The following is a 15,632-nucleotide window of genomic DNA, read 5'->3' on the forward strand; positions in this document are numbered from 1 at the left end:
TATAATAAAATAAAAATAAAAAATAATGAAAAACATAAGCCCAAAAAATTGGGTTATAATTTAAAAGTCCCCACAAAATATATGGAAATAAAATAAATAGTACACAACATAATGATGCTTATATGCATCTCATGGGCTGAAACTTAAAATTTTTAAGTACTAACAGATACAAAAACTTACTAAAATTATGACCCGGATGACCCGGATGGCCGGATCCATGACCTGGTTATCGGCACAAAACTTCATATTATTCTGATTCTGATTGATCTTGAAGACGAGCGAACCGAACATTCTACAATCAGCAATCAGAAGCCAGGAAACTTTACATGAACTATTTTGCCTGCTGCTGCTACCTTTTTTTATATAAATTTTAGTTTCAGTTTTTGGATTCAATCGCCTTCTTGGCAAAAGAAGGCAAGCAAAACGCAGCCGCATGAATCTGTACACAGAAACCATTCAATAGTTATAAAACAGATAATAGCATACTAAGAAACCTGTTTTAGCATTCTAACTTCAAATTAGACGCAAAATAGAAACCAGTTTACTCTATATTATCGATTTTAAGTTTTTAACAACCAAATTGCATTTTTTTACCGACTGTAGCAACTAATAAGCGCGTCATTTTATGCCAATTTTAGAAATTTGTGAAATCTAATTTGTCATTTTTATGCCAGTTTTTTAAAATTTGTTGTCCAATTTTTTTCATATAAAAATTATTCTGCATATGTGGCAGCCGGCATAGCATTGGCGATCAGTGGCACAAAGAAAATAAGTTAAAAACTTATTTTGGTTGCTGAAATTGGTGATAAATTGTAATTTTGTTTCAATTTCGCGTCTAATTTAAAAAAATAGTTGCTAAAAATCAGAAAAAGATGTAAAAGTACATTTTGATTTAAGTGAAATAAGCAGTTGATGTTGCTTATTCCAGACTGCTATTTAAAAAACTAACAAAAATATAAGCGAAAAATTAAAATAAATAAATAAATAAAGGTTTAATAAGCATTTCCAAAGGCCGAATTAAGTATTAATATAATTTGAAAACTAAACCCGGGTGTTGGTAGAACCCGAGCGTTGGTAAAGCCCGCTCGTTACATCGGTGAGTTGACACGAATTCCGTTAGTATCGTTTACGTGCGTTACGGTACAGACACCATTAACATATAAAAAGTATATTCATCAAATATATAAAAAATAATAAATTCTTTAAAACAACGTTTGTTTGGTCGGTAAACTTGGGCGGTGGTAAAACCCAATCGTTATCGGTGCCGGGCATTAAGGTGGTGACTTAACACAAATTAGGTCGGTTCCGGCTAGGCTACGTTTGTCACGATATAGGAGCTAAAAAAGGAAACAAATATATACAAATTGAGTGAACCAATAGAGTGGTGTCAGTCGGTAAACTCGAGCATTGGTAAAACCAAGCATTGTTGGTCCCGGGCGTTGAGACGTTGAGTCTATGCGAATTCGGTCGGTTTCCGTCACGTTCGTTATGAAATCGGAATTAAAACAAACAAAAAGAAAAAACAAAATTGTCATTTGGTCAGCTTCCGTTTTGTTCGTTATGATACCAAAACCGGCAAAAAAAATGCGATGGACAAGTATGGTGCCGCCAAGTGGCCCAATGGTAGCTTAGCGGCACCAAACTGTTTTTTTATATATATTATCAGATAATAACTGAAAGTACCTCGCGGTTGTAGAACTTCAAGGGTACAGTAGATTTGCTTTGGTTTTCCTTTGCATCTATCGGGTTGATCGGGTTCTTGAAATCAACTTCGGGTCCCTCGGTTGAGCACACCATAAACCCAATGACCCCACTGAAATCAAGTTTGAATCATATTTTAAAAAAGATTAAATAATTTCACGAGATAAAAAAACAAAAGATATCGAATATTCTGTTAATGTTACCTTGGATATGTAGGAACTGTGGTCCACGCATAGTTAACCGAACCTTTAAAGATCTGGCGGCAATTTGCAAAAATATTTTCAATAATATGCATGTGAAGCCATATGCTTTCAGCTTGAGTACACATAACGCCACCTGGACGAAGCGCTTTTGCAACCGACTCAAAAAATGGTTTCTCAAACAGTTCTTGCGCAGGCCCGCCCTGAAATTAAAATTGACCAGGTAAGTTTCAACTTTCAACCCGTTTGACTCGGACTACTCATATGAGTATTTGAGCATGCAAAACGCCAAATACAACCCAAACAGGCCCATTTAGGTAAACGGGTCGAAATTCTTATACCTATTGGATCTGAAGAGTCAACTATAACAGCATCATAACTTCCTTCTTGAGCAGCCTTTAGAAATGCAACTCCTGATATAAAAGTATATAACATCAAGTCTTTATTTTATTAATATACAACGATTATGTGTTAGAAAACAAGATTTTGTTGCGTGTGTATACCATCACCGACATGGAGTGTGACACGGGGATCTTCATAACCGATAGCTACATCAGGGAAATATTCTTTAGAAACCTGTAAAGAAAGAAAATAAATCACGTCATTAGATGCATTTCGTTTTGTATGCAACAATCCAGCAGTCAAAAAAGTTGGCTTTCATATATAATGTTAAGATTAAGTATAGGAGCGTTGGATGTATATATGGGGTTAATGTTTTCTATAAAAACTTCAAATTTACAGAATAAAAATACCAATGGTGCACAAAAGTCTTGGCCTGTAAACGAACCGAACATTCAATAAACCATTTGTGAACTGTTTAGCAGAAAGTATGCTTATTTAACAAACATCGGAACATGTTCACATGTCTCGTTCGTTCAACTAGGGTCATAAATGTTTGTTCATTTAAATACGATAAGTTCATTGATGTTCTTTAGTTTACAGGTGTTTATGTTTGTTCGTTAACGCTTATTAATATATTCATTTACTTTTTTAGGATTGGTACAATTTACTTTTATTTTAACAAACTTTTAGGCCCAACACATGGTTGCTCGCATTTACTTTTAATTGCTTTTAACGTACTTAAGGTCTTTCATCTCCCGTTCGTTTATACTGTTAATATACGGGAATTCGTGCGTTTTCCGAGCAAACACAACCGAACAAGAAAACCCCGTTTGTTTAATTATTCGTGTTCAATCGTTTTGTTCACTTCAAGTTAAACAAGCGTACACAAACATGCTGTGTTGTTAGTTTACAAAGAATGACTAAAAGGTGATATATGAAAAGTATACTGATACCTTATGCAAAATCACATAGAAAATAATTTGAAACAAAAAGGTAAGTTAAAAAGGTCATTATGACTCACATCAACCACCATTTTATCAATCTCGCATATATCAATATGCTCAACTGAAGAATGGCGAGCCACTTCACGCAAGACACCACCGTCTCCGCCTCCAATAACCAAAACCTGCAAATAAAAAAATATTAAAATGTGAAATTAATATTTGTGTGTTTAGCAAACTAACAAAACAAAAATTACCTTTTTAGGGTTCGGAATTGAACAGAGTGGAAGATGAGTTATCATCTCTTGATATGCGCATTCATCTCTTTCGGTAAGTTGAATAACACCATCTAAAACAAGTACTTTTCCATATGTTGCAGACTGAAACAAACAGAGATCAAATAGCCAACTATTAACACAAAAAACATATATAAATAATTAGAGTAATATAGTTTTAGAAAACAAAATACCTGGAAAACCATAACATCTTGGTAATCAGATTTGCCCTGAAATAGTATCTTTTCAACCTTCAAAGAGTGTGCTTCTCCTGCATGTACCAAAAATAGGTCAACAAAAAGTCAACAGATGATTATTTTAAAGTCAACGGATGATTATTTTAAAGACAACGCATTAGATTTCATATAGCAGAGGTAAGTCATACATTAAATAATTTATCAATATGTAATGCTCACAAAAGTCAAATATCTGATTTTTGATTTTTGTAACTTTAAAAAGTGAGTACTAGACAACATGAATCATTATTACTGCACAACTTTAAGCACATGCTCACCTAAATTGACAATCTAATTTTCTATTCACATGTATAAGTGAGATTATAATGACCAGTATTCATAACACCCCAAGTGCACAAAATCCAAATTTATTTTTGAATAAAGAAATGCTTGCAGGTCAACACAAAGTACAAAGCAAAACATCATGAACATATAATTTTTTGAAAGAAATAATAATAAAAAAAAGGTTGAACTCAATTAACCAAACATAGGAATAGTATCTTTATTCAAACCATTAGCAATCCTATAATCAACCTAAAATGACATAAATATATAAATATTGGTTTTTAAAAAGCTATCCAGGAGAATGATGATGATAACATATAACCTGTCAGATTTTTCATCTATTGTATATAAAAAGTTTTAACTCCACTCAACAAACAATTATATAGTTATAACATACAACCAATACATGCGTAATATTGACCTAAAAACAAGGAATGCAAACGAGCCGAGCTACTCGAGATTAGATCGATAAAAAGCTCAAAACGAACAAAGCTTTTTCGATCTTGAGCCGAGCCCGAGCCTCAAATAACGCTCGTTTGGTTATCGAGCCCAAGCTCAAGCCTTGTAGGGTAAGCTCGTTTGGGCTTGTCAACCCTTAACGAGCCTAATGTAATTTTAAATTTTACCTCTTTTAGACTTCTATATATTAATTTCACACTGCAAGCCAAGCTAAGGTTTCCTCAAAATATAAAAAAGTAATTAAAAGCATATATAGATAAATTCCGAGCTCAAGCTCAAGCTCTCGTAAGTCAAAACGAGCCGAGCCCAATCCTCAAAACAAAGCTCGTTTAGTTATCGAGTCCGAGCTCAAACCTTGTGTATTTTAAATTTTATCTCTTTATGCGATAATTTCACAATGCACAGTCGAGCTCGAGCTTTGGTTCATTTAAGATTTTTCTCAAATATATATATTTAACTATGAAAAGTTGAAAACGTATATAAAGTAATTAATAAATTTGAAATAGCGAGCCGCAATATCGAAATGAGCCGAGCTCGAGCTCTTGAAAGTCAAAACGAGCTCATTTACATTAAAAACAGCAACATATAAATATTTAATTACAAAAGTATACAAACTAATTAATTAACAAATTTGAAATAGCGAGCCGCAATCTCGAAATTAGCCGAGCTCAAGCTCTTTAAAGTCAAAACAAGTTCGAGGTCAGCTCGTTTACATTAAAAACAACAATATATATATATACATATAATTAAAAACGTATACAAATTAATTAATAAATTTGAAATAGCGAGCTGCAATCTCAAAATGAGCCAAGCTCGAGCTGTTGAAAGTCAAAACAAGCTCAACGTCAGCTCGTTTACATTAAATACAACAATATATATGTATATAATATATATATATATATATTATATATATATATATACACACACGCACATATATATATATAATAAAAAACGTATACAAATCAATTAATAAATAAATTTGAAATAGCGAGCCGCAATATCGAAATGAGCCGAGCTCAAGCTCTTGAAAGTCAAAACGAGCTCAACGTCAGCTCGTTTACATTAAAAACAATACAATTTGTTAACACTAAACACAACAGTCAAATTAGAACAACAGAGGACTATGTAAGCTATCAGTAATCAAACTCATAAACACAGAATTATTAAACTAAACTAAATAATAATAATAATAATAATAATAGGAAACTGACCAGGCCACATTGGGCTAATCTCCGAGAACCAGCCAGGGATAACAGCCGATATGCTTCCGCCACCGTTGACGGCGGCGGCGGTGGCGGTGGCGGTGGCGGCGGCGGCACCGTTCTGTTCAGTCATTGTGTATGTGTGTGATTGTAAACCCTAACGATGCAGACGTAAATAGAGAATATGAAATGAACAAAGTGGCTGTGAGATTCTGCTTACGAAAGACGCGTGTGTGATAATAATAATATCTTTTTATTCTGGTTTTGGGGGGTTTAAAGGAATATATAAAAGTGGAAGCTAATGATATGCTACTTGATAAGGGTTTTGAGTTGGGGGGTCATCATGGTCAAAATCTTTTGCTTTTAATTTGGATAATAAAATATATTTGGGTTGGTTAAAAGTATGTGAAAATTCTTAAAATGTTACAGAGCGATTTCATAAATTGGATGCGGCTTAATTTACCAGTAAGAAATAGGGGGTTTAAATTTCAGTATCATCAATTTTATGAGAGATATAAGGGATGACCCTGGTTTGTCAGGGTTCTGAGTTACCAATTAAAAATTTGCTTTTAATATGGATAATAATAATAAAAAATATATTTGGGTTGGTTAAAAGTATATTGTGTTAGGTAAAATTCTTAAAAAAAATTTAGAAATAGATTTCAAATATGTCCTTGTAAAATTCAAATTCCTTATTTGTGTTTTTACTAACTCGTCGTCGCCTCTACGTTAGGAGTTCGAGACGACATGTTTATTAGCTCGATGTCTCCCCACCATGTTAGCTCAAAACTCGTCATTTCAACGTCATGTTAGCTCAAAACTCGTTGCATCTCCGTCATGTTAGCTCAAAACCCGTCGTCTCCCCATCAAGTTAGCTAAAAATAATTCAACCTTATCTTACTAAAAACATGGATCCTAAACTAGTTTAAAAGAGGAAAATTCCTAAAATGTCTCTTTTTTAGAGATGGATTCCAAATATGTCCCGATAAAATTCAAATTCCATCTTTGTCCCTTTACTAACATGGCGTCGCCTCTACGTTAGGAGTCTCGAACTCCTAACGTAGAGGCGACGCCATGTTAGTAAAGGGACAAATATGGAATTTGAATTTTATAAGGACATATTTGGAATCTATTTCTGAAAAAAGAACATTTTGGGAATTCCCATTTTGTTAGGATAGGGCTATCGTTTTTAACCGAAGCTTGAAACATGATTTGAATTCGAGGTTATCCGAGCTCGAATTAGAAAATACCTGAGAATAGAGGTGCACAAACCGGTTTAAAACTCAAAACCGGTTTGGTTTGGTCAATAAAAGGCAAAACCGGTTTATGTTCGGTTTCGGTTCGGGTTGAAATGACCTAGTTACAATCAATTTTGGTTTAGGTTTTGACCAGTTTTTGCCGGTTTCGGCTCGGTTAACCGGTTTATTTGCCCACCTCTAGTTAAAAGTATATTTCATTATAATAGGACTGTTGTTTTTACCCGAAACCTGAAATCTGATTCAAAATTGAAGTCATTTGAACTTAAATTAGAAGGTACTTTTAAAACTATAACCCAAATAGCCCGACTCCAACCACCCCGAACCTTATTGTGTTTTCTATATATAGATGTGTATTGGCTTGGATTCTTTAGTACTTAGAATATTAAGTTTTAAAACTTCTAAGCATTATCATATTATATTGTCAAATGATTTTTGAATTTTATTGATCTTTTGGTAGTGTCAATATGATATTTTATGATATATATATATATATATATATAGGAAAATTATAGTTTGAAAACCCTCTTGAATTGAGAAAACCCGCGAAAACCCTATGTAACATCGTTTTTTTTTTGTAACACATAATATATGTTGTACATAATATATGTTGTTACATTTAATACAAAACATCGAAAACATAAAAAAAAATGTTTTGCTATTTTTTTTACATTTTTTTAGTAATTTATATATATGTTTTCAGGAGAGAGAAAGTGTAAGAAAACTTTAACATTTTTTATTAACTTTAATTGTGGACCATAAGATTTGATCTTTAATTAAAAACATGTGGTTGAGAATGGGTTTCTAGAGTTTTCACAACTCAAGTAGGTTTTTATTCTAACCTAACCCTATATATATATATATATATATATATATATATATATATATATTAGGAGAAGTATAGTTTGAAAACCCTATTGAGTTGAGAAAACCCGTGAAAACTCTATGTAACATCGTTTTTTTCTTTTTTTTGTTACATGTAATATATGTTGTTACATTTAATACAAAACATCAAAAACATAAAAAAAAATGTTTTGCTATTTTTTTTACATTTTTTTAGTAATTTTTATATATGTTTTCAAGAGAGAGAAAATGTAAATAAATTTTTACATTTTTTATTAACTTTAATTGTGGACCACAAGATTTAATCTTTAATTAAAAACATGTGGTTGAGAATGGGTTTCTAGAGTTTTCACAACTCAACTGGGTTTTTATTCTAACATAACTATATATATATATATATTTCACATTCAAACACGAAAACCAAACAACCTGTCCCTGGCCAAGCCAAATCTAAATAGCCTGAACCCGGGCAACTCAAACTTTAAATATGCCGGTTATCAGATTACGTTTTTCAATCCAAAACCTAAAGAACACCCCTACAGTGAGGTTTTTTAGGTTATTCGAGTAGGGTTATCTAGTTTGAGATTTTATTCGGATGTAATAGAAAAATTGTATAAAGTAATTTGGCTTTCGGTTGAAACTAAATAAAACAAGTTATTTTTTTAGTCTTTGTAACCTTTTTTATTATTTAGACTAATGTTTGTTATTAGATTGGGTTTGGCTGGAACTTTAGTCGGGACACGGGTTCCTAGGTTCGAACCAAAATCGGACTTTATGAAACTGCAAGTTGAACCAAAAACAATTTGTGATTCATTTCGGCTTTCACCCGTGACACCTCTCCCATGTTATTCAATGGTTATGTTTTGTCTTAGTGCGAAAACGGATAATGGTATGATAAGAAATGGAGAAAGTATGAGGTGCGTTTAGCACAAACTTTAAATTTTTTGAAAAACTCAATACTTTTTCAAACTTGAGTGTTTACGGTTCATTTCGACTCGTTCCAACATATTAACGAAATCAATCAAAGAGTCACAGTTATTTTTTTGTTTGTTATTATTAGACCTATAATTTAAAATAAAGAAATACTTGTAGTTACAATATTTGTATGCTTTATATATGACCAAACTATATATGAAACAATAATAAACATATATGACCAAACAATTAGGTTCCAGCTTCTAACTAAGCTTTGCATTCTGATGGAAGAACTTTGTATCTTGAAGTATCTTTACAATAAGAGTAAAACATATGTTTAGATCGAGCCCAATTTAGACCAACGGCTTGTTGGCTCGTTAGCTTTGTATACTCGTCGCCTTCAACAGGATCCGAGGACAAATAAGTTGGACTCTTTGAGCATGAGCCTATAGACGTTGAATTTGTTTTAGGCATCGAGCAACCATCTGCTTTAAGTTCTCCTAATGATGCGACAAAGGGTGCGTATCTATAGTTAACGGGGTATTTTCCACCGTGTGTGGCCCACTTTGAACCGTCCCATATGGTCGTGTATAATGACATTGGCTTTGATGGATATACTGACGACGATGCTTGGTTATGAATTACTTCTCTTACTGGTATATTGTCTATTAAAAACCTGTATTTAAAAAAAATAATAATAATAAATAATGAGCATGAATTTAGTTGCAACACATCTCTTGCAACTTGCAAACAATCTATAGAATTTTAAAGGAAAAATATATCAATGCGAGTTCAAAGTTCGATTGATAACTCAAATGGCTTTATAACTAGCGTTGTCATTTTAACTGAAACCTGAAACCCAATTCGAGAAAACCTAAACCCAAATTAACCGATCTAGAAAACCCGAACCAAATCCGAAGTAATTCGAGTTGGTTATTGGGTATAGTTTATGGGATTTTGGATCAACCTGAAAAATCTGAACAAATTTTTGTTTTAAAGTAAACTTGATATTATTATTAGGTATATCCGTATAGGCACCGTATCATTATTAGGTATACAAAGAACTCTAAGCATTTCACCTGCTCTCATCCCACCTATTATTTTTGTTTTAAAACTTGATATTATTATTAGGTACATACGTATAGGCACCGTATTATTATTAGGTATACGGATTACTCTATGCATTTCACCTGCTTTCATCCCACCTATTATGGTTGACCAACTTTTTATTATTGTTTATATATGTTTTTGATTTATGGCTAATAGCAATCGTTATCAAAGAATATGTTGTTTTATCATTTATGTAGGTTTATTATTTGGTTATTTACTCTACGAGCGAAGAATAATATATTGTTTTAATTTAAGCATGATAGCGTTTTTAATTACAATTAAAAAAAACTCGAAACCCGATTAACCCAACCAAAAAAAACTGTGAGAGATTCGGATTGGGTTTCACGTCGATACTCTGACATGGTTAAACCTTAGATAATATGAAACTTACACTATGTGATGGGTGTTCCACAACATGCTCTATTGATGAAATTCTTGTGTAGGTTCAAACCAAAGATAAGACTTTTCTTCTCTTCCTGTTTTGACACTCCCATTCCCATAAATATTTGTTTGAAGAACCCATTGTCTTCTCTTCTCATACCCAAGTAATTCAAAGTCGATTCGTCATGGTTGTGTGGAAAAACATTAGCATTAGACATCTGAAATTTATCAACAGCAAAGGTATTTTAGTTATTTTAATTCAGACAGACTTAAAGCAGGCCCATTATAAAAAAAAATAACTCACATAGAAAGCTAGCACTACTCCTGACGTGTCACCCGTTGGTAGCTTTATCGCAACACTAAAGAATCCATGATGATATCTATATTTTGAAACCAATCCCGAACCTAAAGCCAAAACCCGAAAAACAACAAGTCAAAGTTAAGAACACAACATATCGTCAATAAATATGCAATTATAGTGATCGTTTTTACCTGAAGTTTTATCTAAAACGATATCAACATATGACCCGTTGCTCTTCATATGAATGTTTGATGCTCCAAAAAAAGTTGTCATTTTCCCATCAACAGGTGTGGAATGGAAACGATCCGTTAATCGGTCGACGCTTGGGGGCTTATAAATCGGACCTCGGGAAGAAACGAGGAGCAACTGGGAAAATGTAAACATGATTAAACATGAAAAAAGAAACCTTTGATGCAAAAATGTCATTTTCGTGGAGTTTAATAGGTTACATTGATACTTGGAAGGGGTGGTTTGGTTTATCTACATGTTTTCCTAGGTTGCCTGGCTGTTTTAATGGTGGTTAGATTTAATGCTTTTTTAAATTTAAATAATTTTTGGTACTTTTTTAAAAAATAAATACATGTGAAAAATCAAGTATAACCAATTTAACTTAAGATTATATAGTATGTGTATTTATAACTAATGATGCCATAAATTCATTTCACAAATGGTAATTTCATTAAAGTTAATAGAATTATTATATTTAACTTCCAGTTTATACATCTACAACAAGCTTCACAAAAAAAAAATCCCTAAATATTCATACGTAAAAGCCTTGCGAAATGAAGAGAAATGAGCACTTGGTGACAAAGTCGTAATTAATGTGAATAGAGTAATTATGCTACAACAAAATACAAGATGTGTAATAACAAATACGCTAAACTTTAAAATTAGCGTGATTACAGAAAACATTTTGTAAAAACCGTATATATTACATCAGATGATTAAACAAGCAAATCACTTTTGTATCTATTACGGCTTACATCTTTATACTTAAAATTGGTTTTTGTATTTAACGTTCCTCCATCTAAATAATATTCATAATCTAGCAAAATATATAAATATTTGCGGGTCTTTCTTGAGCCTTTTTCGGTCTCTTGACGAACATAAAATTTATTTATTTATTTATTATTGCCACTCATAGGATTTGAATTCTCATCACTTAGAAAGTTAATGTCTTATCCAACACCTTGATATCATTAGACTATACCCTTTATAACGAACAGAAAGTTATTATTTCCTTTATTTACTTCATTTAGGTGGTTGAATTGTGGGGTTATACTATTAACATAATATTGAATTGTATTTCATTCAAAATAATTTTACAATGCATGTGGGACAACAAGCAAGTGTGAGAACAGACCCAGTGTCTATCTCAATGACCAAACTTATTGTTGTGACTTATATCTATCATTAAACTTTATTAATAATATATTTTGTATTTTGGTCAATTTTAATATTTTTGTAAATAAAAATTATAAGATTATAGGTGGTGATCATGACATGTTTGGAATAAAGCAGGATAGTTGTTAGGCTCTTAACTGCAATTTGGGTGTTCACAGCTGTTTAATTTCAAACGAAAGGTTGCATTCATGGTTTTGTGACATACATGACCTTATGGGTCCATTTTTGCTTTCATTTATTATGTGACAATTAATATGTAGGGGTAGTTAGGTAAAAAGGGAAAAGGGTTAGCAGCTGGACACCAAATTGGACCAGCCAAATTTGGCTATTTTTCGGTTTTATCTTTTTGTGACCAGTTTGTGACCAGCCAACGGAGCCACGAACGGATGAATTCGGCCATATGGTTCGTGCACATCACAACGGCCACGCTTTAGCGGCTGTCGCGAACGGATGAATTCAGCCGACTATTGCCCACGAAGGGAGAAAAAGTGAGGGCTTGGCTCATGGTTAGCGTCGTGAATGGCTAGCGGACACCGGGTGAAGCGAACGGTGGCGTGAACGACAATGGGTTAAGAGTTAGGTTCAGTCAGTGCCATGTGGCGCGATATGATAGGATGAATCTGGTGATTGATTCAACCACAACACGTAGCCTTAGTCTGGCTAGCAGGTCCCTGATTGGACGCTCCTACATCAACTGCTTCTTACAGTGGTTTGGTTTTCTCCTCGGTAAATGTACACATGTGAGAATCGAACCTGAGGGAAACCTTACGGGAAACCGGCTGACCACCCAAGCTAGCTCGTGATGGCATTTTCGGTGTTAGTAATCTTCATATTTAAAAACATAAAAGATAACCTTAAACATGATTTAGAAGGACATTTTAGGCATTTTATCATATTAGCAAATTTACATAAACCGACACTTAAGTTAGTTTACATTTGAATTTTATATTTTTGTAGGTTTTAGGAGACAACGAACTAGAATGATGAAATTATATAAAGTAGAAGCTTAAGTTTATGTTCATTTGTTAAAGTCAATATCAAAGACATTGGAAAACAATTTATGCAAAGCAGAATTAGATTGGCTACATTACTAATTTTGAGCTTGCATAATTAAGCGGGTTATTAAAATGGATTATGTGGACTATCATCACTTGACTTGGGTTAATTTTGTAATATTATTGGGTTGGGCCTGAGCAAACGGAAAGAGTAAAAAAAAGGGCCGGAGGTGAAAAAATCCCGAAACCGGACCCGAGGACAAAAAAACCTAGAATAGAGTTTTTCTTTACCCGAACCCGACCCTATCCATAAAGTACGAGTAGGGATGCATTTCAATATCAAAACCAGGAACCGGACCCTATTTGTTTTCGGCAATACCCAAACCGGAATCGGTTCCATACCTGGAACCGGATTTTTCCAATACTCGAAACCGGTTTTTCAAATACACGATCTATACCCGAAAAATACCTGAAAAATACTCCAAAAAAGTGTAATCTTTTAAAAAACCCAATCTATACCTGGAAAAAACCCAAAAAAACCGAAACAGAGGGACTTTTTCAATACCCGAAGATATGGTATTTAAATAAAAACACAAAAATATGTTTTTTTCAATACCTAAAAATAGGGTATTCAAATACCCGGTTTTATAATATCCGTTTTTGTATCCGGCTCGAACCCGATGCATAGGGTACGACTATTAGAGACAATACTCGAACCCAAGCTCGACCTGGGTATTGCCAGTACCTGATTTTTCAATACCCAGTTATGCCCGAACCCGGTTCCATACACGAAATCGGGTATTAAAAAACCCGATTTGTGCGCCTATAGAAAGGGGGTTATGACTATAAATGAGCAAATTGTACCCCCACTTTTTAAGGGTTTTTTTTGCCTTTGTATCTGTAACATCTGCCCCGATCCGACCCGACACAGGTACCCGTTTCTCTGACCCGATCTCTTTCTTTTATGATTTAATATTTATTTATACTTATACTTTATTTTTAATAATAAAAATATATTTTCCTTCCCGTCTCTCTCTCTCTCTTTCTTTCCGCCGTCCCGTCCCTCTTCTTCTCTCTTTCCGCCTTGTTTCCCTCTTTTTCTTCTAACTCTTTGCTTGTCCTTTGTTCCTTCCCGCCTAAGGTTGTCTGCGCAGCTCCACGCGCCAGACCCCTTACAAGGAATCCTGCGTGAAGACCACCTGTTACAGCGATACGCGAGACGAACTCTTCTCGCGGCGCGCTAAGAATTGTAATTCTTCTCGCGGCGCGCTAAGAACGGTAGTTCTTCCCGCGACGCGCTAAGGATTTGTAGTTCTTCTCGCAGCGCGCTAAGAATCGTAGTTCATCCCTCGACGCGCGAAGAATTATAGTTCTTCCCGCGGCGCGCTAGGAATTTTAGTTCCTCCCGCGGCGCGCTAAGAAATGTGATTCTTCCCGCGGCGCGCTTAGAAATGTAGTTCTTTCCGCGACGCGTTAAGGTTAGTTCTGTCTGCCTTCGCGCTCGCGTTCTCTTGACCTTCTGTGTCTGCCTTCGCGCTCGAGCCTTCTCGCGCTAAACCCTTTGAGTTTTCTTCTGTTTAATCTAGCCATTTGCTTTTGTGGTGTCTTATCTTTTGAGCCGTTGACCTAATCTGCTTTATGTCTAAAAAGCCACTTTTGGCGCAGCATGCGCACCAACCCCATTGGTTGGCAGAAAAAGTGACTGACATAATCTTTTGAGATCTGCTTTTGCCATGCTTGACCAGTACCTTTATCTGAACCGCCCATGCCTGTTACTGTTCCCTGTCAGCCTTTTTCTCTTTTTCCCTGCTGCCATATCTTTTGATATCTTTTGCTTTTGGAATCTTTTGTTTTTTGAGATCTTTTTTCCCCTTTTCTAGGGATTGTGTTCCCTAGGGTTTCTCTATAAATAATAATAATATTTTCCTAACACATCACACACAAACACTTAATCTCTCCTGTCCTCCTCCTTGCTCTCTCTCTGCCGCCTCCTCTCTGCCTCCGTCTTCCTCCCTGTTCTGTCCTGCTTTTCCGGTAACATATTATATATAATAATTTACTTATTAATTATGCTAACTTATAATCAAGACTTAAAACAAATCATTAAAACAATAATCTTATTTATAGGTTAACTTGCGCTTGTTTAAAGTTGGTTCTTGCTTTATCTTACACCGCATCGTTTATCAAGTGAGTAATCTCGTACCTAATCCCTTTTTGCTTTTTAATGTTTTGGGATGTTCATGTGTTCATACAAACTTAGAGTCTTAAACTTGTTTATGAACTTTAGTCGCGCAGTATCCCATGTGTTGAGGACGTTTACTTGGCTGTTATTTGTATGTGTGTATCATTAACCGCTTTGTTCGGCCTATTCCGCAGTTTTCATGGATCCATTAGATGAACACGGGAGACCTATCGTTTACGGTTTTCTTTGTTTACACTTGCACAGATGTTTTCTCGTTTTTGTGCTCAATTGGGAGCACGGATTGAACTATGAACTATGAGCTATGATCTATTTAGGCTTGATCACAATCTGATTGCACCCTTGTTAAACACCAGACATACACGTGTTGCGCGCAGATCTATTGTTATCTATTATTATCTATTAAACTTGATTTCTCACCAACACGCAAGTGTTTGACGTTTATTTTAACGCATGTTCAGGTTTGCAGTAGCTGTTTTGGAGCTTGTGGACACATAGGAAGTTTTCTTTATTTTGGACCTAGATTAAAATGTATCAAGACAAGTTGTTTGTTGTTCTAATATTTGCCTTATAATATATTGATTTA

At 34.3% G+C, this 15,632-nt stretch overlaps 1 protein-coding gene and 1 pseudogene across 2 annotated transcripts; both read right to left on the bottom strand.

The window, feature by feature from the left end:
* Positions 1-367: 367 nt before the first annotated feature.
* LOC143619117 (spermidine synthase 1-like) lies at positions 368-5,816 on the bottom strand. Its single transcript, XM_077091129.1, has 9 exons — positions 5,651-5,816; positions 3,654-3,730; positions 3,442-3,564; positions 3,265-3,369; positions 2,405-2,477; positions 2,245-2,314; positions 1,905-2,102; positions 1,684-1,813; positions 368-439 (listed from the first exon to the last, which is right to left on the bottom strand). The coding sequence occupies exons 1-9, from the start codon at positions 5,772-5,774 to the stop codon at positions 377-379; spliced, it is 963 nt and encodes a 320-aa protein (XP_076947244.1). The 5' UTR covers positions 5,775-5,816; the 3' UTR covers positions 368-376.
* Positions 5,817-8,868: 3,052 nt separating this feature from the next.
* LOC143619118 (putative xyloglucan endotransglucosylase/hydrolase protein 33) lies at positions 8,869-10,882 on the bottom strand (annotated as a pseudogene). The gene is made up of 4 exons (XR_013151143.1): positions 10,639-10,882; positions 10,451-10,551; positions 10,157-10,364; positions 8,869-9,331 (listed from the first exon to the last, which is right to left on the bottom strand). The product of XR_013151143.1 is annotated as a putative xyloglucan endotransglucosylase/hydrolase protein 33 (transcript).
* Positions 10,883-15,632: the final 4,750 nt, after the last annotated feature.

This window comes from Bidens hawaiensis, unplaced genomic scaffold (assembly GCF_021521415.1).
Source record: "Bidens hawaiensis isolate Kalapana, Puna unplaced genomic scaffold, B.hawaiensis_p1.1 tig00002414_1, whole genome shotgun sequence".
Classification (NCBI taxonomy): domain Eukaryota; kingdom Viridiplantae; phylum Streptophyta; class Magnoliopsida; order Asterales; family Asteraceae; genus Bidens; species Bidens hawaiensis.

Coding starts and splice junctions, on each gene's coding strand:
- LOC143619117 (XM_077091129.1), bottom strand. CDS start 5,774: ATGACTGAACAGAACGGTGCCGCCGCCGCCACCGCCACCGCCACCGCC. Junction 3,370..3,441: donor CAATTCCGAACCCTAAAAAG/GTAATTTTTGTT, acceptor TTTTATTTGCAG/GTTTTGGTTATTGGAGGCGG. Junction 440..1,683: donor TGAAGTTCTACAACCGCGAG/GTACTTTCAGTT, acceptor TTCTGTGTACAG/ATTCATGCGGCTGCGTTTTG.